Source organism: Anser brachyrhynchus, assembly GCF_964034855.1.
Source record: "Anser brachyrhynchus genome assembly, chromosome: 2".
Classification (NCBI taxonomy): Eukaryota; Metazoa; Chordata; class Aves; order Anseriformes; family Anatidae; genus Anser; species Anser brachyrhynchus.
The window spans coordinates 84,948,913-84,971,027 of NC_137695.1; the positions used below are offsets into that span (position 1 = coordinate 84,948,913).

General features: G+C 37.8%; 1 protein-coding gene across 12 annotated transcripts in view; it reads left to right on the forward strand.

The window, feature by feature from the left end:
• The window catches only part of CTNND2 (catenin delta 2), a 645,658-nt gene that overhangs the window by 431,860 nt on the left and 191,683 nt on the right, over positions 1–22,115 (forward strand). For 6 of the 12 annotated variants that reach the window (XM_080578781.1, XM_080578780.1, XM_080578773.1 and 3 more), the window contains one exon: positions 7,195–7,296. The exons of the other annotated variants lie outside the window; for them this stretch is intronic. In XM_080578781.1, coding sequence (XP_080434907.1) covers positions 7,195–7,296 — 102 coding nt within the window. The remainder of the gene's footprint in view (positions 1–7,194; positions 7,297–22,115) is intronic. 12 annotated transcript variants of the gene reach the window in all.

Genomic DNA, 22,115 nt, shown 5'->3' on the forward strand with positions numbered 1-22,115 from the left:
AAATGAACTGAGGTCTTTGGGCCACACTGGTACAGTGCCTCCTCAGTAATTGCAATTAAAATACATGCCTGCTACACTGCCTGCTGTTCAGCTTTGACTGACGTAATTATGTGACCTCCAAACTTGAATTTAAGTGCATAATGTGGAAATTAGGTGCCACAACATCTCTTGGCTTTTTACCAAGGTTGTTCCTTGATGAGAAAGAACAAGTGTATGCGTGCACAAATACTATTCACAAATGGAGCAGATTCAGCAAAGTCTCTGTGTGCAACCAGGTGATGCCTTCTTGAAGACGTTTCTCATCAGTTTTCTCTCAGCTGATGAGAAACATTTTAAACATGTCTAAAGATTGGAGTGGGAGGGGGTTGGCCTAAAATGAAAGCATTATATGCTGACTGGGTGTTTGGCATAAACTGTGGTTGTCCTTTTCTGGTGTGCTATTTCAAAGCTAAAATGCTTTATCATTACTATTACAAAGTCTTTTCACTGAACTACTGAAAACGTAATAGTCTTCACTATGTTACGAGTCTAAAATTTGTGTATGACCAAAAGCTGGGTGGTTTTATGCCTTCCTACAATTAAAATTCTAGCAAAATCTGTAATTTTTAGGTCACCAAGTGATTTTTTTTCATAAAAGTAGGAGGTGAGGTTGTTTATAAAAAACGAATCTTCTGCTGGACAGTATTCTAGTATTAACTGGCCTTTCTGGAGAAACAAGTAAGCTGAGGAAGGCTAGAATTTTGGCTGCTTTTGTTACACTCTGATATTGCTTCTTTGAAGACAAGCAAGATCTTCATAATCCATCCAGATCTGAGGATCAAGTGCAAAGTTAGTACGAGAAGAAAATTAAAAATGCTGTCTCTTGTTTACAGGCTAGTGTTAGAGAAAGATAGAGCAGCCCAGTCCTGTAAACTAACTCAGATCTGGTAGACCTGTATTAGCATAATACTGTGTAACACTTCTGATAGGTTCCTTCCTGGTAACTGGCTTTAAGACATGCAGTTTTATCTGGCTAAGCCAAGATCTCCATAAAGCCAGGAAAGAATAGATGAAAACATAAAGAAGGGCAAGAGAAAATGACCTGAGTAGACATCAACAACTGATACGTCTCTTTCTAGATAGGACACAAGAATTAGCTGCTGTCATCCATCACCTGCTCTTTGATTTAGCCTGCTCAAGATGCCCGTTGGAAACCAACGTAAGAGAATATATTGAATTCCTTTGCTCCTTGAGAGGTTATAGGTGGACCCTACAGTTTGTCTGATATTCAGGAAACACTTGCTCTGCAGACTGAAAATGAGTCTATACTCTTCTGTTTAATAAAAAAAAAAATCTTACATTAATTTTAACTTCTTGTTGTTTTTGTCTCATACCCCACTTACCAAATCTCCATTTAGCATGCCATTGGTCTGTATTCGTTACCATCTTTGGATTATTTTTGTTGCTTTGTAGAAAAGAATGCCTTCCTATGTGACCTATTTGATAAGTGTTTACTTTCCAGATGTTGAAATAAAATAGTTCAACCTGTAACGCCTCAGTTGCCTGTTCTGAGCTACTATGACATGCTGAGGCCCCCTCTCACAAGACAGCCTCTCTTTCCTGCTTAACCACTGGCAAGAGGATCAGTCAGAAGAGGTGCTCTATGAGGATTCAGGATTTGAAGAAGAGAAGCTTTGCCATAATCACTCCTCAGCCTGTATACCCTCGTTCTTCTCATGGAAGATGTAGAGGCTTCATCATTACTTCACGGCCATATAATCCACACAAGATGGCTGCTGTAGAGTCAGTGTCTTTCAGATTAGCAGAGTCATCATTGGCCAAACATTTTCTCAAGCCAGAGTCAAAACACCTCTTCAAGCTCATCACACTTTTCAGCAAAAAGACTCGTAGCCAAAATTCATGTGTAGGCAGTGATAGACAAAGAACATGGCATGTTCCTTGAAAATTTATCTCTGAAGCGCCTTCAGGAAGGAATATTACTTTAAGTCTTCAGCTACTAGGAAAACTGTCAGGGCTCTAGTTCTTTTCCTTCCCTCATTTATGTGTGTGCATACACACACACACATGTAAGGAATAGATGAGGAATGCTAAGCCTTCTAAATAGATTAATCAAAACTGAAGAAGAAGCTGTAAGTCAAGACAGTGGATTCAGCATCTCTTGCTGGAGCAGTGTCCTAAAGAGGTCAGCTGATGTGAGGGGTCTGATGGAATATTGTCTGGATATCCACAATGGTTTGCACCATTAGCAATTCCTCTGCTTTTCCTCTTAAGATTGCTTATTGATACTAAATATCAATGTTCATAAGCTGTACCTTTATTTGCAGTCGCAGTTTAAGGATAACTTTCATAACTTCCTAAAGCAATGCTCATAGTAGTCTTGCAAGAAATTATTTTAAATCTTTTTTGCAAACTCTACATCCTGAAGCTTATAATAAATTGAAAAAAGACTATTACAGTGTCCTCTTACAAGAAAGATGTAAAATCCTTCTAAGAGAAGTCTTGACCATACAGCAGTTTTTAAGGATTTCGTACAGATGGATGTACTAATGGTATGTGTACAGCTAGATGGAGAGGCAGTCTTTGCAGCGTTTTTATGCTTACAGGCACGTTGCTATTGATATAAAGACAAATAAGGAAGGAGCAGTCCTGAAAACAGCATAAGCTTGTATGGAGGGTGCTATTCTTGAGATATTAACCCTGTTTCTCTTCAGAAGGATATGCTGATGTGCATCACTGTACTTAAGGTGTATTTGCTGTGCCTATTTCTGAAGTTTGTTTAGAATATCTGCTTCAGACTAGTCCCTCAGTGAAGGGAGAAAGGAATACTTTCTTACAACTTCCTTCCAGAGTCTGGTCTTTTTCCAGGCTTACCTCGCTTTAGGTAAGTCTCTGGAAATTTTGATGTCCACTTCAAACCATTGATGAAGAGAAGGCAGCTGAAAAAAACACTAGATTCTAGATGTTAGGAAATACGCTGTCCACTAAGATTGTGTGTTCCCACAATAACTTCAGAAATAGGAAATGGTGTTGGAGGAGAAGATCAAGGGCGGGGAGACCCAGCTCAGTGGTCAGAAGAGTAAGACTGAATTGCCTGAAGTGTTGGCAGGCAATTGTGTAAGTAAAATTACGGTGAAAATCCTTAGACAATTACTGTCATCACTGTTCCACAGAATGCAAGTAACCAGGTAACAAGTATACTTTTATAAATGTCATGTTACAGGCATTCATTTGGATGGGCAGAACTTACAACTACAATCAAGGAAGAGCAGCATCATGCTGTACGAGGCTTTACATTTACTAATGCTGATGGTATTAAAATCAGCTGTCACATAAGCCCTGAGAGGGAAGTCAATTTAGAGAACCTTTTTAAGTCAGGAGACTGCTAATCAAACTTCACTTTAAAAGTGCGCAATTAAATATTATGCTAACTTCCCTCATTGTTTTCTGTTACAGATCTTTTATGCATCCTTTTTTTTCTTTGGTAAAGATTGCCTTTATTAGGTTTCAGATGCATATTCAAATGTACACATACTGCATGATTTGTCTTTTATCATAGCGTACAAGGGCTGCTGAAATTATAAGAAAAACTACTGTGAAATAGCAGTACCCAAAGCAGTGTTGTTAAAGCGGATACATGTCCACTGTGTACATTATGCTTTCTCTATTTAATACTGCTGTTATGCATCCAGGAGAGAGTTTTTTTTCTTTCTCTCAAATTGCTGTTGACTTCTACTTGTTATTTTTAATGTGGTCTATACACTTGTATCCTTCTGAAAGAGAAAGCAAAGTAACGTTGGAATAACAATTCTGAGTCAAATCAAAGGGCTGTTGAGGCCAGTATTCCCTCTATGACAGAGGCCAGTAATAAAACCCCTGGAGAAGAGGACAGAGCAAGCCTGTTGTGCAGAATGTTCTTCCAGTCCCGCCACCAGGTATCATTAGCAAGGAACGTAGCAGCTTTGCCCTTGGTATTCCATTATGGAATTGTTATTCCTGTATTTATCTAGTTTCCCTTTGAATACTAGCGAGCTTTAGCATCCAGTCATGTGGCAGGTTTTTGAGCATATGTGCACCTTGTGTGAAGACTTCTGTGGAAACCACCAAGTAGAAGTTTCATTAGGTGCTCCTTAGTTCTCGTACTGGAAGGAATTGTAGACAGTATATCCATATTTCTCTTCTTCATGCCACTCATCATTGTGTAGCTGTCTACTGCAAATCCTGTAACTCTTTTTTTTTCCAGGTTGAGGCGTCCCCCAGGTATTTAGTAGCATCTACTGTGGAAGCCATTTTATAAGTTTTAGTCCTTCTTGACAGGCTTGGCTTCCTTTTTTTTGAGGTTTACTTCATTGCTTCTGTGAGAAGAAGATGAGACATGCATAAAATTCAAGTTACGGGTGTATATGTTAAGACAATGATAAAGCCATCTTTGTCTTAAATGATTTTCCCAATTGTTCACGTTCATGTTGATTTCATGGATGTTTCAGAGTACTGAAATAATACTTTCTTAGAACTTCATTAAAATCCAAGACTTGGCTTTTCTGGAAAACAGTGTACTCCACATCTTCACAAGATTTCAGTGGTTTGTGTGGCTGCGTGTGTTCATTGATTCAGTTTTTTAGAATAGATTCTAAAATTTGGCTAAGGTTTTACAGGCCTGTGGTTCCCATGCAACGCTCCTCTTTTTTTTTTAATTAGCATTTCCTGCGGCATTGAATTTGAGACAGCTTCTCAGTGAGGTCCCTACAAAGAGCTTGTTGAACTTTCCCACACTGAACATGGAAATAATGAATGTCTAGTTTCTGTGCTGTCACCTTCATCTTTAGGAACATTCTTTTTGTACTGCATTTTGGACACCTGCTCTCAGGATTGTTTTTTACTCTTGATATATATTTGAAAAAGGATTTATCACTTGCTTTTATACCTTTTTGAAAATTGTTCTTGAGCTACTTTTTTGACCACTGTTTTGATCTGCCTCACTTTCTGTGTTTAACGTGTTGGTTTATGATATTTACTTTACCTTGCTTAAACAATTCCAGGTTTTCTGAAGACTTTCTTAACCTCTGATTCTGACCTTTTCCCTGCTGTTTAGTCATGATGCTATTTTTAAAAAAAAATTAAATTCATTTGCATTAGACTTCAGTATAATGTCCTAAACAGTATTAAACCTTGAAAGATAGTACAGAAACTGTTAGCTGCTCTTCTTAACCTCTTCTTAGCAAACTGCTTCATTCTAATGTTATTCCTCTCCTTGAAGGCAAACACAGCTGTAGTGATGGGGGGTATGGGGAGGGCGTGTCCACAAAGATATTTAATTTCTGTATAAATCATGATTTTTTGGTAGACTTTCTTTGAAATGATGGTCTAGACCTTTTGCACAAGTGAGGACCAACATGGAAATTACACTCCCTACATGATTAGCAAGGACTAGCCCTTCCATGCAGTAACATTGCCAATGGCTAAAAATTAATGCTAAGATCAACCTCCCCCTTTCACTGCTCTGTATCTATATCCTATTTGTATAAATAGTGCTTTTTGCTTCCACTCATCTCTGTTTTCCCTCTGCATGTCATAGCTGCTGTCACCATTTTTGCTAGGTGCCTGGTAGTACAGTCCTGAAGTTGTACCTGTCCTATTTGGGCTTGGGCATACGTCTGGTTCTTGTTTAAAAAGTACGTTACTTTTGCTGTGGGGGGTAATATTAATGACTTATGATGGAGTTCTTACATATTTAGTTTTTTGAAAGATAGGACTTGAGCTTTTAAATTAGAATAGTGCTTTTCAACTTTTTGCTGGTGATCACCACCTAGAAATGTACTTCGTAGCTAACAAAAGATCAATTTTCTTTATAAGGTAGTAGTTAACCTTTTAGGTTTTCATTGGTAAAGAGGAACAATGAAAATGCTAATAGTTTTAATAGTTTTTCATAACTGACCACTAATTGTTCCTCAAAGTTCCAGAAAAAGGATAGGGAACGATGACATCGAAATGAGGACATAACGTTCAGGTGCTCTTCTGCCACCCTTTACCCTGTAACAGGAGAGAAACTTGAGGCACAATCGCATAGGCTGTCTGAGATACCAGGCAAGACTCACTCAGGTACTATTGTGCAAGGAGGGTGCATTAAAGCAAGACATCAGAGAAACATAATCGTTACCACTACCGTAAATTTTACATAATTTGTGATTTTGTTTGGACTTTTCCTAATTCATGCAGTAGCTAAGGTAAGCCTTTTCCCATGCCTTCTGAAAGAACAGAGGGAGCAAGGAGAAACTCTGCTTGATAGGGAAGGTGTCTGATTCGAATCAGGGAGTCTATAGACTTTTTTACAAGGCAGTTAAGGGGGCTACGTACTGTAAATTGTGGAGGCGTAACAGAAGATCTCAAAACCGATATAATGAGGAGCAGTTTAGCTATCTGTAAAATTTGTTTACAGTTGCCGTCCTAACCATCTGTTCTCTTTCCTTGTGTTGTAGTCAATTGGGGTAGATGATATTTTGTAATAGGTGAAAGGTGTTTTTTAAAGTATGGTTTATGTCTTTGCATATACATTTATAGAGTACATCTTATAACAAGGCTTAGATCCCATTGGTGCTATTTAGGGATGCTACTGTAGTAACAATGATATATTGCATATTCTGTTAATGCTGTGTTTACAAAGCATTTCCAGTTAGTCGTTATGGAAATGTAAGTTGCATCCTTTTCCCATCTGGTTGTTTTTGTACAGGCTATGGCTTATTTTTGGTGAAATAATTTTTGGTGTATCTTTTTAGAGAGCTTATCTTTACTGTTGGTGGGTAGACTTCTGTCATAACGGATCATAATGTCTCTTGACAGGAATTTCCAGCAGTGTGTGGACTTCGAGATACAGCTCTGTGCTCTACCACTCCAGCTGATGGGTATTCACAGCAGCAGTCTTATATTCTGTGCACGCTTGCTGGTTAGGGTACGAAGACTACTGTTTTTGACATCAAGGATCACAGCTGCTTTCTAGATAGCAGACTAGTATTAGGAACCTAGAATAGGTGTTTATTTCCTGGTGTGATATTGCAACATGCTTCTTTGGGGTAATGAGTGCATGGGGAAAATGTGTAAAGCTTGACTGGATCTGGATTCTGAGCTGCCTTCTGATCTACAGACTTGATTCCCCAGGCCATGTACGAGAGACCTGTGACAGCCTTTTCCCCTTTATCTTAGAGAGAGCTTCACCATGCAGGCCTGCTACTTTGACATCAGTCACGAAGACCACAGGATGACCAAAAAGGGTGAAAAATCTGATGTCATTTTTGAGAATGAAAGGTAAATTCCACTCATTGTAGGCATTAACATCAGCTGAAAAAATCAAAGCTCTCATTCAGACCCACAGATGAAAGTTCTTTTAATATATTTTAATATATTAAATTTTAGACTTTAATATATTGCTATGGATGTCTTTACTTCCTTGCAGTATTTATTGGTATTTGTCACACTTGTATCCTTCTATCTACCCAACACCAGTCTATCTGAGGGCCCATTCTGGGTGTAAACCTAATAGTTTGTGATAGTTATTTTACAACACAGTGTTCACTTAAGAGTAATTACATCTACTTTGATTTTTGCGAAGTATTAGAGTTTAGCGTAACTCCTGTTAAAGAATGTGTTCAGTCTGGATACATATCTCACAGCTTTCTTTGAATAGAAGGAATATGTCCATATGTCTATGGGGTTGCATGGTCCCCTCTGAACAAAACAAGAAGTAAAACATTTCTGCCAACATCAATAACTACTTGATGTAATGTTTAATCTTGAAACTAAGACAATAGTTTTTGACAACCCCAGCAGCTGTGATCTGTACTTTAAACAAAGATACAGTAAACCTTTCTGCAGTTACAGGTAGAGGTGTATTACCTTCCTCTAGGATGTTTCCTTGAGTAATGGGCTTTTTAATTCTATTTATAGTTGCTTGACTACTATGCAAGCATAGTCTGATCATGGGGCCAGATCACAGAAAGTTTCAGAAGGTGATACGTACTATGGATGGGTGTATTCATGCTTGCCAAGGAGTTCATAGTATTGGCATCCTTTCATGAATGTTTTGTTTTATCATTTCTAGTTGTTGCTTCTGAACTACTTGTTTGGAAGGATTAAAAGAATAAAGCCTGTTTTTTGTTTTTAAGTAGTCTGTTGGCAACTAAATGTCAGGACTGCAAATCCGTAATTAAAGTATTTTATCCCTATGGAGCAAACCTTAAAGGCAACACAGATAAGACAGGTATTACAAGGTACATGGTATAGTAGCTAGCTGACAACTCCAGACCTGTTGGTCAGATATCAGCATTTCATAATTCATACCCTGTTCGACTACCATAGGTAGTGTATGGTGAAGTGGGTCACACAGTTCTGACAGCAAACACTTCCGTGTGATTTAGGAAAACTATGTTGGATTCTTGCTTTTAACATTGTTGCTGGCACAATGTGGACAGAAGCTAGACGGAGAAAAGGTCGAGATTAACTTAGTGTGCTATCACAATATTTTGTCATACTTGACGTGTTCAAAGCAATTTTAATTTCCATTAATGTAGAATGTATAAAACACCTCAGTACTTTATAAGGAATAAATAATTAAATGGTAAATATGCTAAAACATTTTTGCAGTCTTCCATTTTAAAAGACTCTAGTTAAGGATAAATATAACTTAGATCATTAGATACTCCTGTATCCACAGAGCCCATGCTATAGCCCCAGATGCTGAAAACCTGTAGGAATCCAAAGAAGCTTTTACTTAAACATAGGTAGAGAAGCAGCTGAGCTTATGCGGTGGCCAGAGTTTTGAGGTACCTGCAGCTACGTACATTACATTCCAGTAGTAAATCACTTGTGTAAATACTTAAGGACTTAAATGTTCTTAGAGAAACTTAAGCATCTTTTACATATCTTGTTTTTCTCTGTGCATGTGAGAAAATGTAAACATTAATTACTGCTGAAATTATTTTCTTCAGTAGGCCAAAGAATCATCAGGAGAAGTGTTATGACACAAAGATGTTTTAGGTTTCTTAATATCTTCATTTGCCACTCTAATCCCATTGAGCAAGTCACCTTAGTGCTGTGAATGCTTGCAATTGCACAGAGCATCTTAGTAGCTTTGGAGTTTTATGTTGTGTAATATAATTGGGTTGTTTTAAAAACAAACAAAAAAGTAAGAAGAAATAAACCATGCAGTCTGTTCCGTTTTACCCACGGCTTAGTTATAAAAACAAAATAGACTTCTTGCCTGTTGTATTGTCATTAGATGACACAATAAACGTACTTGTGAAGGTGAAACATTTGAGCTGGGAAGTACTTGGTCTTCCTTTCTCATGTTAATAGTCCTTTCTTAGGCAACTAGTCAATTTCATTTCAAGAAATTTGCTTCTGCAAAGACTGGTGAATGAGGATTTGGGGATTAGTCTGTAAATCTCTCTGAAATTAAAGGTAAATGAACACATTTGATTAGTTTTACTTCTGTACCTCTGCCGGCCAAAAAAACTAGAAGCATACAAGTGATGTAGTTAGGCCATTTATATTAAGGAAAATTTCAGTTTCTCTCTCTCAAAAAGAAAGAAAAATGGACTTAAAATTTTGTTATCTGTTCTATTAAATAGAAAAATAGCATTATTCCTGCCATGTTTACTTTTAAAGGATGAAAAGCTGAGTATGTTACTTGCATGTTGCTTTAGAAATTATGTACCACCATAGAGGGAAGAAATCAGTATTTTGTATCTCGTGGAGTAAACATTAAGTTCAAAGAATCATTAAAATGGTAATAACCAATTCAGTAGAGTATTAATTATTCAGCAGTATATGAGCACCAAGACTGTTTGCTTGATAATGTAATGTTAATTCTAACTAACTAGAGAAACTTTATGTAGGCCAAAATTGAAGATGATTATCATCCCAGTAGTGGGTTTTGTTGTGAGTTTTTTTTTTGTTGTTTGTTTTGTTTTTAATTACTAGCTTGGAGCTTTCTTGAAAAGAGCTTCAGGTTAGAACTGTAAAATCTTTCTACTTGGAAGAGACTTCATGAGGTCCTAATCCAACTATCTTCTAAATGCCACATCAACACTGAATTTAGACCAGGTTGCTCAGGGCTTTGTCTAGGTGTTCCTTGAGAACCTCCAAGGACAGGGATCCTGAAGCCTCCCTGAACAACCTCTTCCCGTGCTTAATTCCCCTCATACTGAACAATCTTTTCCTTACATCAAGTCAGAGCCTCTCTTGTTTCAATTAATGACTGCTGCCTTTCATCCTTCAGGCACGGACCTCAGTTTGTGTTCACTCTTCTGGGTAACCTCCTCTTTGATGATGGAAGGCTGCTGTTAGGTTCAGCCCACACCCAAAGCCATCTCTTCTTCATGTTACAGAAGCTGATTTCAGTCAGACTAAGACAAAGAAGGCATTGGGTACCTCAACCTTATCTGTACATGCAATTATCATTTTATCAGTGAGCTTGCATGTTCCTTGTTCATCCTTTTTATTGTTAATGTATCAGTAGGAGCTGTTCTCATTGCCTTTGACACCTCTTGCACATCTCAACTCAAGCTGACCTTTAGCTTTCATAATGGCAACCGTGTATGACTGAGCAGTACTTCCACATGCATCCGTTGTAGCCTGTCCTTGTTTCCATCTCCTGTGCATATCCTTTTTTCATTGGAGCTCAGGGGTCAGTTCCTCAAGCTTTTTATACATTAAGCTGTCGTATATAATTTTGGTCTGTTCACTATTAAAACTTGAGGTTTATTTCTGTCTGTTGTACCACTGTCCTTTGACAAAAGCTGAGGATAAAATGCTAACAATAAATCAGTTTTTTGGTCTTCATTCTAGTTTAATTTTACAAGTGAATGGGTATTAGTAAGGACAAGTCTGGATTTTTCTCAGGAGCTTGAACCAGGTTTCCTGGGATAACTGAATCTCATCCATGTTTTGTTTCTTTGTGTGAAATTCATGCTGTTGCATTGAAAAATTGAAGACTATTTCAGTGATACTCTTCAAACTTGAGACAAATTAGAAAAATACGGCCTATCTGGAAGAAATTAGAAGAGATGTAGTCTTTGCGTGTCTGTGTACCATTTGATTCTGTCATGAATTCACAGTAGCCAAAATAAAGGCTCGATCTTACAGGGAGAAAAATATAAATACTGTTTAAAGAAGACATTAAAAAAAAAACAAGCATACATAGCAATGTAGGGATAGACAGCAAAGCATATGGTGCCAGGAGCTTGATGCTGGGAACAGTTCCACTCTGTCTTCATTATTAATCTGGAAAGAGCACAAGCATATGCTAACTTTAATTTTCTGTTTTGTTCTGTTTCTTATAAATTGAAGAATATTGTAGTTACCGGTCAGGACAGAGGACAAAGTGATTTGGCACAACTGGGAGGAGTGGGGAGAGAAAGGAAGGGGGAGAGGGGAAGAAGGAAAGGGCAAAACAGTATTTCACTTGGAAATTGCAAACTAATATAATTAGGGGGAAATGAACCAAATTTATTTATTTAAAGATGGGGACATTCACGTAGGAAATAGTGGTACTAAAAGAGACTCTTGGGACTCCTTGCTGGCTGCAGGATGGGAACATAAAGAGCTGAATTGCAGAGCCATCAGCTCACGGAGGAAGAGAGGAGTAATAGCTCTTTCCTACAAAGGCATGTTGCTGCTTCTCAGAAGAGGGGGAAACAAGTCAGATTGCGATTTTAAAAAGGCTACTAGACTTCGTGACAGTTTTGAGGGGGCATAGGCTTTTTGATTGTAGTTAGCTGTATTGTCTGTAAGTTGTTCCTCGGCTCTTAAAAGAAAAATAGTAATTAAAAAAAATAATAAACTTTAAGGGCTGTGTTCAAACTTTGCAGGGAAAAAAGGGAAAAAATAAAAATAAATGCATACAGGAGAAACTGTTACTGCTGGAAGGATGTTCCAGAAAGTTATGAGCGTGGTTAATGAAGTACTTTGGACTCTAAAGTAGAGCAGTAACTACAGGCATCCATTAAACTTGGCCATTTGGCAATGTGCAGATGGTATCTGAATCTGTTTAAAAATGTGAACAGCAGTTAACAGCAAAGCAGAAAGATAAGTCACACAGCAGCTGACCAGCATGAGGCTAGCTTGTGGTGTGACTGTAGATGGTTTCCAGCAGCCCAGGATGCCAAGTGCACTTCTTGAACTGATGCTCTTTGAGGCATCGGGTACTTGCCTGCCAGCACTGTGGTGACTGAACCTGGGGAATAGGCAGAGACCAGACTTTCCCATCCATTTGGGAAGGGCTAGATTTCAGCAACAGGTATCTTTATAGCTAATAATGTGTATCTCTTCCTTACTGCTTCCATACTGTGTGGAATAGTGATTTGGGTTTTATTTTTAAAAAATAATTTAAAAAAAAAAAAAGAAAAAAAAAAGACCTAATAGAGTAATTTCACAGCTTAAACTGTGATCTACCTTGCTCACCTGTATCTTCATCTTTTGCTTTTGATTTCTTTCAAACTGTCCATAGATGTCAGAAATAGAATAATTAATGACATCTCTGCTGCATTTGGATTATACCTGACATTTGCTTGATATGTGATAGTATATATTGCTGTCTTTATTCCCTATAACATCTTAAAACTTTGCTTCTGTAGTGTATATATTAAACAAGTGCTTCTTAGAGCTTCCCAACTAATGTTAACTTAATATCTCAATAAGTATGAATTCATTAAATGTTAAATTGATGATAATAAACAGATTCAGCAAATGAAGATACAACAAAACTGTTGATACCAAATTGCTTTTCTTTTAAATCAATCCTGCAGGAAAGTTCAGCAGCCATTGCATGCTGTGCTCCTGTTACAATTTCTTCTGAAGATTTTTTTAAGAAACAGTCACTGCACATTAAGCTGGACAGCTGCCTACGTAGCACATAGGTAAATTTTTGTGAGTTACTTCCTACAGGGTTTGCTGTCGAATAATATGATCATGCAGTTAAGAAATTAGCTTAATTCATGATGTGTACAATTACAGATTCATGAGCGTAGTTACCTAGGAAAACATCTTTAGATTGCAGATGTTGTCATAAATTTCTGATGTGACTTCATTGCCACTGTATGTGACCTTTGTATTGCTTAAAATCATGGAGCTGCTAGCAGACATTGGACTCTTGCTTGGCATCTTAAAGCATCTTGCTCTGTATCTAAGTGGGGATGAACAAACTGTGGAAAATGTACTTGACTCAAAAAAACTAAAACTTAAGTAATTAAGTGAAAACAATTTATAATGTACTGTAACAATAGGTAAATAATTATTGAAAAGGCAAGCTTTATGTGCATTTATTAATGAGGGTAATCCTCTTTATTTCAAAAATATAATCCAGATAATCTTGGTATTTCTCTTAGTTGCTTTTTGGGTTTTTAAGGTTAAATTTTAAAAAATCTTTTTCTCCAGTCAGATTAATAAACTTACCCTAGTGCTAATTTTCATCTTCGTATTTTGTCTTTTTCTATCAGCTCTTCGGTTGTCTCTCAATTGCAATGATGCCTTAAGCCAAAACTGCCCAGTCACTCAGAAAGCGTTAAAACATCTGTAAGATTTTTGCCTCTTAGGCTAAAAAAATCACAAGCAGTTCAAGAACTGTCAGGGACCCAGTGTTCTCTTCACTATTGTTCCGAGTGAATTATTGTGTCTTGGTATTTTCCTGGAATAATCAAGTCTGCTCTCCAACCAGCCTGGTTAAACAGGAAATACGTAACGAGTTCAAGCAATGACCATCCAGGTTAGAATTGCTTTTTGGATTTCTACATGTTGTGGTTTATTTAAAGTAAAAATAAAAATATGCTAATAAACAATACATAGGAGACTTTGCAAATAAAGTAAATCTTAGGTTTAGTTGTTTACATGCTTTTAGTTTATGTCTGCATAATTTTGTGAAATTAACAAAATAAAGAAGCAAGTGTGACATTATCAAACTTAATAGAGGTAGGGTTGGGGCCCTAAATTCTTGGTTGCCCAAAGTAATCATGAAAGTTTAGTAAGTTGTTCAGTCATAGAGGGTTTGGGTCCTTTCTTAAAACAAGTCATAAGGAGAGCATTCAGTTGGGATGAACATATATTCTGAGCATATTTTGGAAGCATATGTTTGAGTTTCATGAAATAAATGGATATGATTTCATTAAAAAGTGGTTACAGCAGGATAGAAAAAGTAGCTACAATACTATGATTGTTAACAGTCACAGCATGAAGGTCAGTGGACATTCACTTCAGTCTGCCTTTTTCTAAGTTATATTCACTGATTGATCTTGTTTTGTCTTACACAGTTAGTAGTTAGAACAAGTTCAGTAAAAGGTTTTAAGAAGTGTCTCACTCATTTTTTATACAGTCTCAGGTGTATTTAGATACTGGCTTTAGCCATACAACTGCTGAGTATGAACGAGAGACACTGACTACAGAATTCTTTAGGGGTCATGCAAATCATATAAATCTCTGAAGGAAAAGTACCAAGAGACTGAACTCCTCAGCTAGCTTATTATCCATACAGTTTTTCTCTATTATTTCCTTCCCTTTGTCTGTTTCCCTTTGTTTTGTTTTGCAGCAGTACTTTTTTTCAGAGGGTTTCATAATCTTTAGCTACTGTAAATGTTGTGTAAAATTTTGATTGCTGGTTTCATAGGAAATCAGGAAATATTAGTCACTGTCTAGAGTTCCTTACTGTTCTCTATATATCTTTACAAAACAATTATTAGAAAATGGTGATCAGTTTAGCAAAACCATTCTTAATGGGATTCTCATTTGTAGTATTGCTGTCTCCTCCTACTAGGTAGAGCCTCCATTTCTTCAGATTTTACCCTTTTTTTTTTGTTTGTTTGCAAGGACATACCAGATGTGTGTTCAGACAAAGCCTTTCTAGGAACGTTACTGGGAACGCAGCAGGTGAGAGTCTTTACCTTTTGAGTCATCTGCTGATTCAGAGTCCAGAATGATAGTAGGGGAGTGCCAGCAAAGACAGAGAAAATCTAAAGCCCTGACTGATGCTTTTTAGTCAGTAAGAGCTTATCTGTTTTTTTTTCCCCCTCTTCTTCTGTTAAAATATTAGCTAGCCCAAAGTCTATTCATGTCTTACACTGAAATAGATAATGATGTGCTCTTAATGAGCATTTGAAGGCAGTTATTAGGTAACTGTTCTAATTCAGCTGTGACTTGGTTCTTAAAGCATGCTATTTTATGTGTCTTGGTAAGTTAATGTTTATAAAGTATTTTCAGCTCTCGAAATGAAATGAGAAATGCATAAAAATTCCTAAAGGTCTCCGTTAGATTTTTTTTTTTGACTTAGCACACTTAGAATGTTTTGAATACTACCCTGCTGGTATGCTTCACCTCTGTTCAAATGATTCTTCCATTGTTGAATCATATATATGGACATGATGCACTCTGTGCTTTAGGTGCCTTCTGAATTTCCCTCTGCCATACAGATGGGGATCTGTTGGGACAGATGTTACTATTTTATCTCTCTTTAGGTGGAATCACATCATCTCACCACGCCTATCTTGAGCTAGTGATCTAAGCCCACTCTAGAATTCTCCTCATATTCCAACTTCGCTAACCTCTGCACATTTTCAACAACCAGATTTCAAAGACCTCAGAGGCACATCTTGAAAATTAACCTTTCTCATCTTTTTAGGTCCTTTGTAGCTAGTTTTTCTCAAGCTCCTTCTGATACCAGTACTACAGGGCTTCTCTTCTGTTGTCCTAAGGGAGGATTCATACTGCCTGTGGAGATAAAATTATTTTTATTACCCTTTAAAGGTGTGGATTTTTTTAAGCAATCTTTTATTTTTTATATAGTCTCCTCTGAAGTTGAGATTATGGAGGACATTTTTGCCTTCGTGTTTTACATAGGATTGTTGAAATTAAGTCACTGTTATGGAATGGCTCTTCAGTTGAAAGATTTCAAAAGAGCTTGCATGCCAGCAAAATCACCAGTTGCATGTTGTGTTATGGGCTTCTGTTATGAACTGGTGGATGAAAAACTTAATATTAGCCAGCATTGTGCGCTTGCAGCCCAGAAAGCCAACCTTATCGTGGGCTGCACCAAAAGAAGCACAGCTAGCAGGTCAATGTCTGCTCTTATTAGACTCCATCTGGAGAACTGCATTCAGCTGTAGAGTCCCCAGCATAAGAAAGACATGGACCTGTTAGAGCAGCTCCTGAGGAAGCCTGTGAATATGATTTGAGAGCTGGAGTTCCCCTCCTGTGAAGACTGGCTGAGAGAGCTGGGGTTATTTAGCATAGGAGAAGAGAAGGCCCCAGGGAGACTTTAGAGCAGCTTTCCAGTACCTAAAGGGGGCCTACAGGAAAGCTGGGGACTCTGTGTCAGGGAGTGTAGTGATAGGACAAGGGGGAATGGGTTTAAATTAAAAGAGGGTACATCTAGGTTAGATATTCAGAAGACAGTCTTCACTCAGAGGGTGGTGAGGCAGTGGCACAGGCTGCCCAGAGAAGCTGTGGATGCCCTGTCCTGGAGGTGTTCAAGGCCAGGCTGGATGGGGCTTTGGGCAGCCTGGTCTGGTGGGAGGTGTCCCTGCCCATGGCAGGGGGATTGGAACTGGATGGTCTTTAAGGTCCCTTCCAATCCAAATAATTCTATGATTCTAAGACTCCTTAAGTAGTGGCTGCAATCAACAGTCATTGACAGTACCCAATATCTCTGTTATGCCCTGATGTGATGTTCACCCACTCTACATAGAGGTAAGTGAAGTCACTTGTTACTGTATATTGACTGAGTCTGCAGCTTCTCTGATCTCTTCTAACGTGTCTCAGTCAGGATAATGGTCGGGGAATCCTATGCTATATTCTTCCTGTGCAATCCTGCAAGGTCAGTCCCTACGGAGATTGAGGTGATGAGTTTAGTAATTTGGTGTAACGTTAGACAGAGCTCTATCATACATCACTACCATAGGCTGTTGTACTATTCCTGTATATCCTGTATCTTCTTTTTACATCTCTCACCAATTTTTCCTTCAAGTTCCTAAGCATGTAGATCCTTGTTTGTTTGTTTGCCTTTTAGGGCTAGGCATTCTAGTTCATCTTAGTTCTTAGGCTTCCAGCATTTGTGTAGAAGCATGTGTACCACTACTTTGGCTCAATTCATAGAGCCCTGTTTAAAGGACAGTACTTCATTTCCTGTTTTACTATTTCTTTGTCTTCTTTAATAGTAGATGGCTCAGTCTCCACTGTGTGCTGCTATTCTGTAGCCACCACCTTCTACCTGTCCTGCACCACCACTCCTCAGTAAGAAGTTCACTCATGACTTTCTGCATTTGTAGTACTAATAGGTTGATTCCCTTAAGTTTCAGGTGAGCTCTGTCCCTTCAGTACAAGCTTCATTTCTAATATCTAATGTCTCGTATACAAGTGTCTCCACTCCCTAATGAAAAAGTGAACCACACGTTTCAGCCAAACACCTTTGCATTTCTGTCTGTTTACAGTCCTGTGAGGCCTATACGAGCACTGCTACATGGAAGACCTAGTCTTCATCTTTCCTTGTAGGGTTCTAAATTTTGCCTCTGGAACCTGTCTTCCCTGTTCCTGGTGTTTCTGCTCCCCATTGAGAGCAGAAGTGGAGGTTTCTCACCAGTGTTTCTCACCTGGTGATCCAGAACCTCTATGCCCTTCATGTGACCTTCACATCCAGCAAACAAATCACTGCATGTTGTCCTTTGGTCTTGCAGACTCACGTTGCTGCCCGCTAGTTGCTAGGTGCCAGTCCCACTGTAACAACCAACCTTTTCCCTGTCACCGGTCCCTGGTTCCAGAGCAGAAGGGTGCACGACCATCTTTGGATACAAAAGTCTCAGTACAGCATCTGTTTCCTCCTCAGTGGCCTAATGCCCTCTTGCCACATAATCTTGTGGGTGTTAGTCTGGACTTGATCTTGTTTTATGATGTTTTCAAAAGTCTGCTCTGCCAGTCTGATCATCCTCTTTTTTAGAGGGACTGGGTTTCCATGTTTGGAGACCAGACTGCTCACCAGTGTCTCTGAGAGTGCTACCCATGGGCTCTGTTTCTCAGAGCTCCTTGATTGCAGCCACCTCAACCAAGTTCCCTGAGATGTTGTCTGCACCATGATTTGCCCAGGCTGTTCTCTGCAGAGCAGGTACTTGTGAATTAGACGTGCAACAGATGCCTTCTTGCTGGAATTCTGCCTTTATTTGTCTATCTGGATGTATAACAGTGGTTCTTTAAGATGTTTTATGCTTCGCGGTGATTCATCTGACTGCCTAATTACCAGATGTTGCCAGATTCCCACTGGATCCAAACTTCTATTCATCTTAGCTCACTTCTGTAGACCTTCCCAACAGCTCTCCTCCATGTTAGGACCCGCCTTGCTTCAGGAAGGGCTTCTTGCCCAGCTTCTAGTTTTGTATCTCTGGTTACAACTTCCTTCCCTCCCTCCTTCTCCCTACCACCCCCAGTGCTCTCCTGAGTGAGTTTCTGTCCTTGATCTTACAAGGTTCAGAGATAAGACTGAATTTTGTTGATACAAGAGGGTCAAAAGAAAAACATGTAAATATTTAATGTTGCACAAAGTAATATATTCATGTAGTGTATTTTAAAATACCAGGAAAAAATAGGACTCTACCTTTGAAAATAGCAAGAGCATTGAACAATATGCTGTAGACAAAACAGAATTCATGACGTTTTTAATTTCAATGTAAAGAAGCAATTTACTGGGGGGAATTTTATTAGGTGCTTTTTGTCTTTAATGATCAATTATAAGCTACAAAAAAACAGAATAACTCTCAACTTCCCAACTATAAGGGAATCAGGCCAAAGCCATCTTTGTCTTCTGAGAAATCAGGAATACCCGAGTGAGTCAGGTCACAGCTTGAGGTTGTCTTGCTGCCTTTATCCACAACACACATTGATTTACAGTCCCTCCATCTTTGAGGCTGTTCTCAGAGTTGGCAGGGCTTGGGTGGGTCCATTTTCCTTGGGCCATCTCCAAATTTGCTCCCTAGGCATTTCCTGTGATCTCTCCTCAGCTCTGAAACCAGGATGATTAAATAAGTTGTTATCAAGAGCACTGGACTGTTGGTTGGGCCATGCAGCCGTGTATCCATCTGGTATTTCCTGGCTTTTTTGCGGGGACAGTTCACGACTCTCAGAAACTGCACCCTTGGCCTTGCCAGACTGAATAGCTTTAACCACGTGAGGACAATGAACTTTTGCCCCAGCGGTCCTAACGCAAACAGGCAAAGTGCGTGTGCACTCTTACCCTCTCACATGATAAAACTCCCTATTTAATTAAGGGGAATTCTGCGGCTTAATTCCATGACTGGCTTGAAACATCCTAAACTGTGAATAGCTATTGTGTTTCTTCAGGGGCTCACAGCTGTTTCACAGAAACTCTTCCTGAGCTTTCACCCCCGTGTTTTGTTTTTCCACTACTGTGAGTACACGTTTGTGTTTGCTTCCAGTATAACAGTGCATTACTCGTTTTCCCTTTTTGCTCAGAATATATTACTTGTGTTTTCAAAGACATTTTGTGTGAGGGTTAGCTTTGTATAAGAAAGGGTGAGGGTTAGCTTTGTATAAGAAAGGGTACATAGCTACTGAACACTGAAATATTCAGCAGCGTTCCAACAGAACAGACTTGACATATAGATGTGTAAATGACAAGAATTTTGCCAATATACAAGACATAAAGCACTGTCTCACTTACTTATCCCTATTATATCTTACTGTATTTATTCACTTGTAGTCTGGATGTTTCCTAAAAAGACTATTTCAGACTTTATAAATTTCCAGCAATCATAAATCTTCCGTGACCATTGTTTCAATGTAGTTGTCTTGGTGTGTGCTTGTACTACAGAAAAACTGAACACAGATCTATAATTTTGGCCTCCAAATTCTCTGTCTGGTAATTTAAATATTTCAGTAGTATGTTGGTGTTTTAATATATTTACGTGAAATCTGTTAGGATTTAGTTTTGCATTTCATACTGTGCCTCATGAAATGTGACTCAAATGAATTCACATATTTTCAGTTTGAGGTTGTCATCTATTCTGAGAGCTTCTGAAAGGCATGATTGTTAAAGCTGGTGTTTTAGGTTCTGGATTTTTATTTTTTAAATAATCTCTATATCTTATCATTCTAAACAATATGTCCTTATTAACAAAGCAGAAGAGGGAGTGAGGAAGCCTGGCAGTGAAAGCTGTGCATAATTCCTGTTTGGAAGCCTTTTTCTCAGTATGTCCAGATAAGGACAAAAAAAAAAAAAATTTACTTATTTACTCTTCTAGCTTTTGTATATTTCTTACTTGCAAATTGATAATACATAGAAAAAGAATGCCAAGAAGTAATTATGAAGAATGATAGTGGATGGCAAATCAGATATTTTAGAGATATGGTATTTGAGCTACAGTAGTTAAAGCTAAACAGGATAACATACAAGAAAAATATTCTTCAGAATTAGTCCAAAGATAAATTTAACATGAGAAAGCAAATGCTAATGACAATTTTCTGTATGTATTATGTTTGCAAGAATGTTGCTATTCCTTTGGGTATCCAGAATGTTTCTGTTTTCCAGTTCATCTGAGAAACATTTGGCAAAAGCATGTAAATAATTGTATTTATCTAAATCAAATGTTTACTCTTCAATGAAGAGGCAAATTGCCAAATCTGAAAATAATGGAGAAGCAGATCACAAACCTTTGTGGCTAGTAAAAAGAAATCTGATTTTTTCTCTTTAATATAAGATGAATATTAAAATCTATAATTGCAAATACTTTTGTAACTTGACTTCTCATGATCCAGTTTGAGTTTTCCAATGAAAAGACCAAAGCAGGAAAAACAAAGCCAAAGCTCAATATATTAGAAGTGAGCTGTTAGTGAACAGAGAAGTGCAATACATTAGAAGGGAATTACATTCCAAAGCACTACATGCTTGTACAGCTCAATATTAACATTGTAGCTCCTCTAAAAATCAGATACTCTTCTTCTCTCTTTTAATATTTTGTTCCAGAAACTACTGTTGTGTTTAGTTTTGTGCCTGTTTTTCTTTAGCTTACTCTTTTTTTCATCATGTTATTAATATGAATTATGCATGCTGTCAGGAAAGAATAAGACAACAAGGTTTGCCAAGACGTATATGCAGGACGTGATCTGAATCTTCATAATTCCTGTAGGAGATGGAACTTGGAACGTTCAGAGTGGCTCAATCCAATTTACAAATGTTTTCCTCTCCCCTATAATATTTATAGATTTTACGTGAAGAAGCATGGGATAAGACTGGTAAGGAGTTCTGATTCATAATATTTAGATTTAAAAGTTCTTCACTGTCCAATCACTGGCTTAACCTTAGGTTTTATTTCAAATTTTGCATTAAAAAAAAAAAAAGAGAAATTTTATTTTGAGAGACTGTGCTAAATTTGATCCTTTTTTTTCTTTAACGTTTGCAGAGCTGTAAATGAAACCAGTGTTCTCAAATTTGGAGCTCAGTTCCCTAATCCCAGCCCATCATCCAGTAGATACTAAATATTTCTCAAATTATCAATGAAATTGAAAATTAGAGATGTCTCCTCTGATTTTGAATTTTCTTAAGGGATTTTTCTACAACTCTAATAATTAGGCATTTAATTTTTAGAGGTGGGAAGAATGTGAATGCAGCATTTAAACATCATTAATCAACAAGTGAATCTGTCTAGTGAATAGATGCAAGACTGATTCATGTATCTAAGTGGTTTGACAAAGTGGTAAGAAGTTACAATTCTTATTTTTAAGATATTTAAAATTCATAATAAATACAATTTTATGAATGCTAACTTGGAATTATGACATAAATTCAAGTTCTAACTTATATTAAAATACTTTTTATTTTTTAAAAGCAATCAAGGTTTTAGGCCTTGTCCACAACTTCATTAACTAAATGTACTAGATGCAGTGAGTCTAATATAGCGTTTGCATCATATCATCCATAATAGAGAATAAACATTTCCAAACCTATCTACAGAAATGGGTCTCCATCTTTTTGGTTTGCTCTTTTTTTTTGTGATGAAGACTGAAAGGGAAATCTTGGCCTAAATCTTGGCCTATAAGGTGTCTATGTTTCCCATTCTCATATGCTTGATTTTACAACGAAA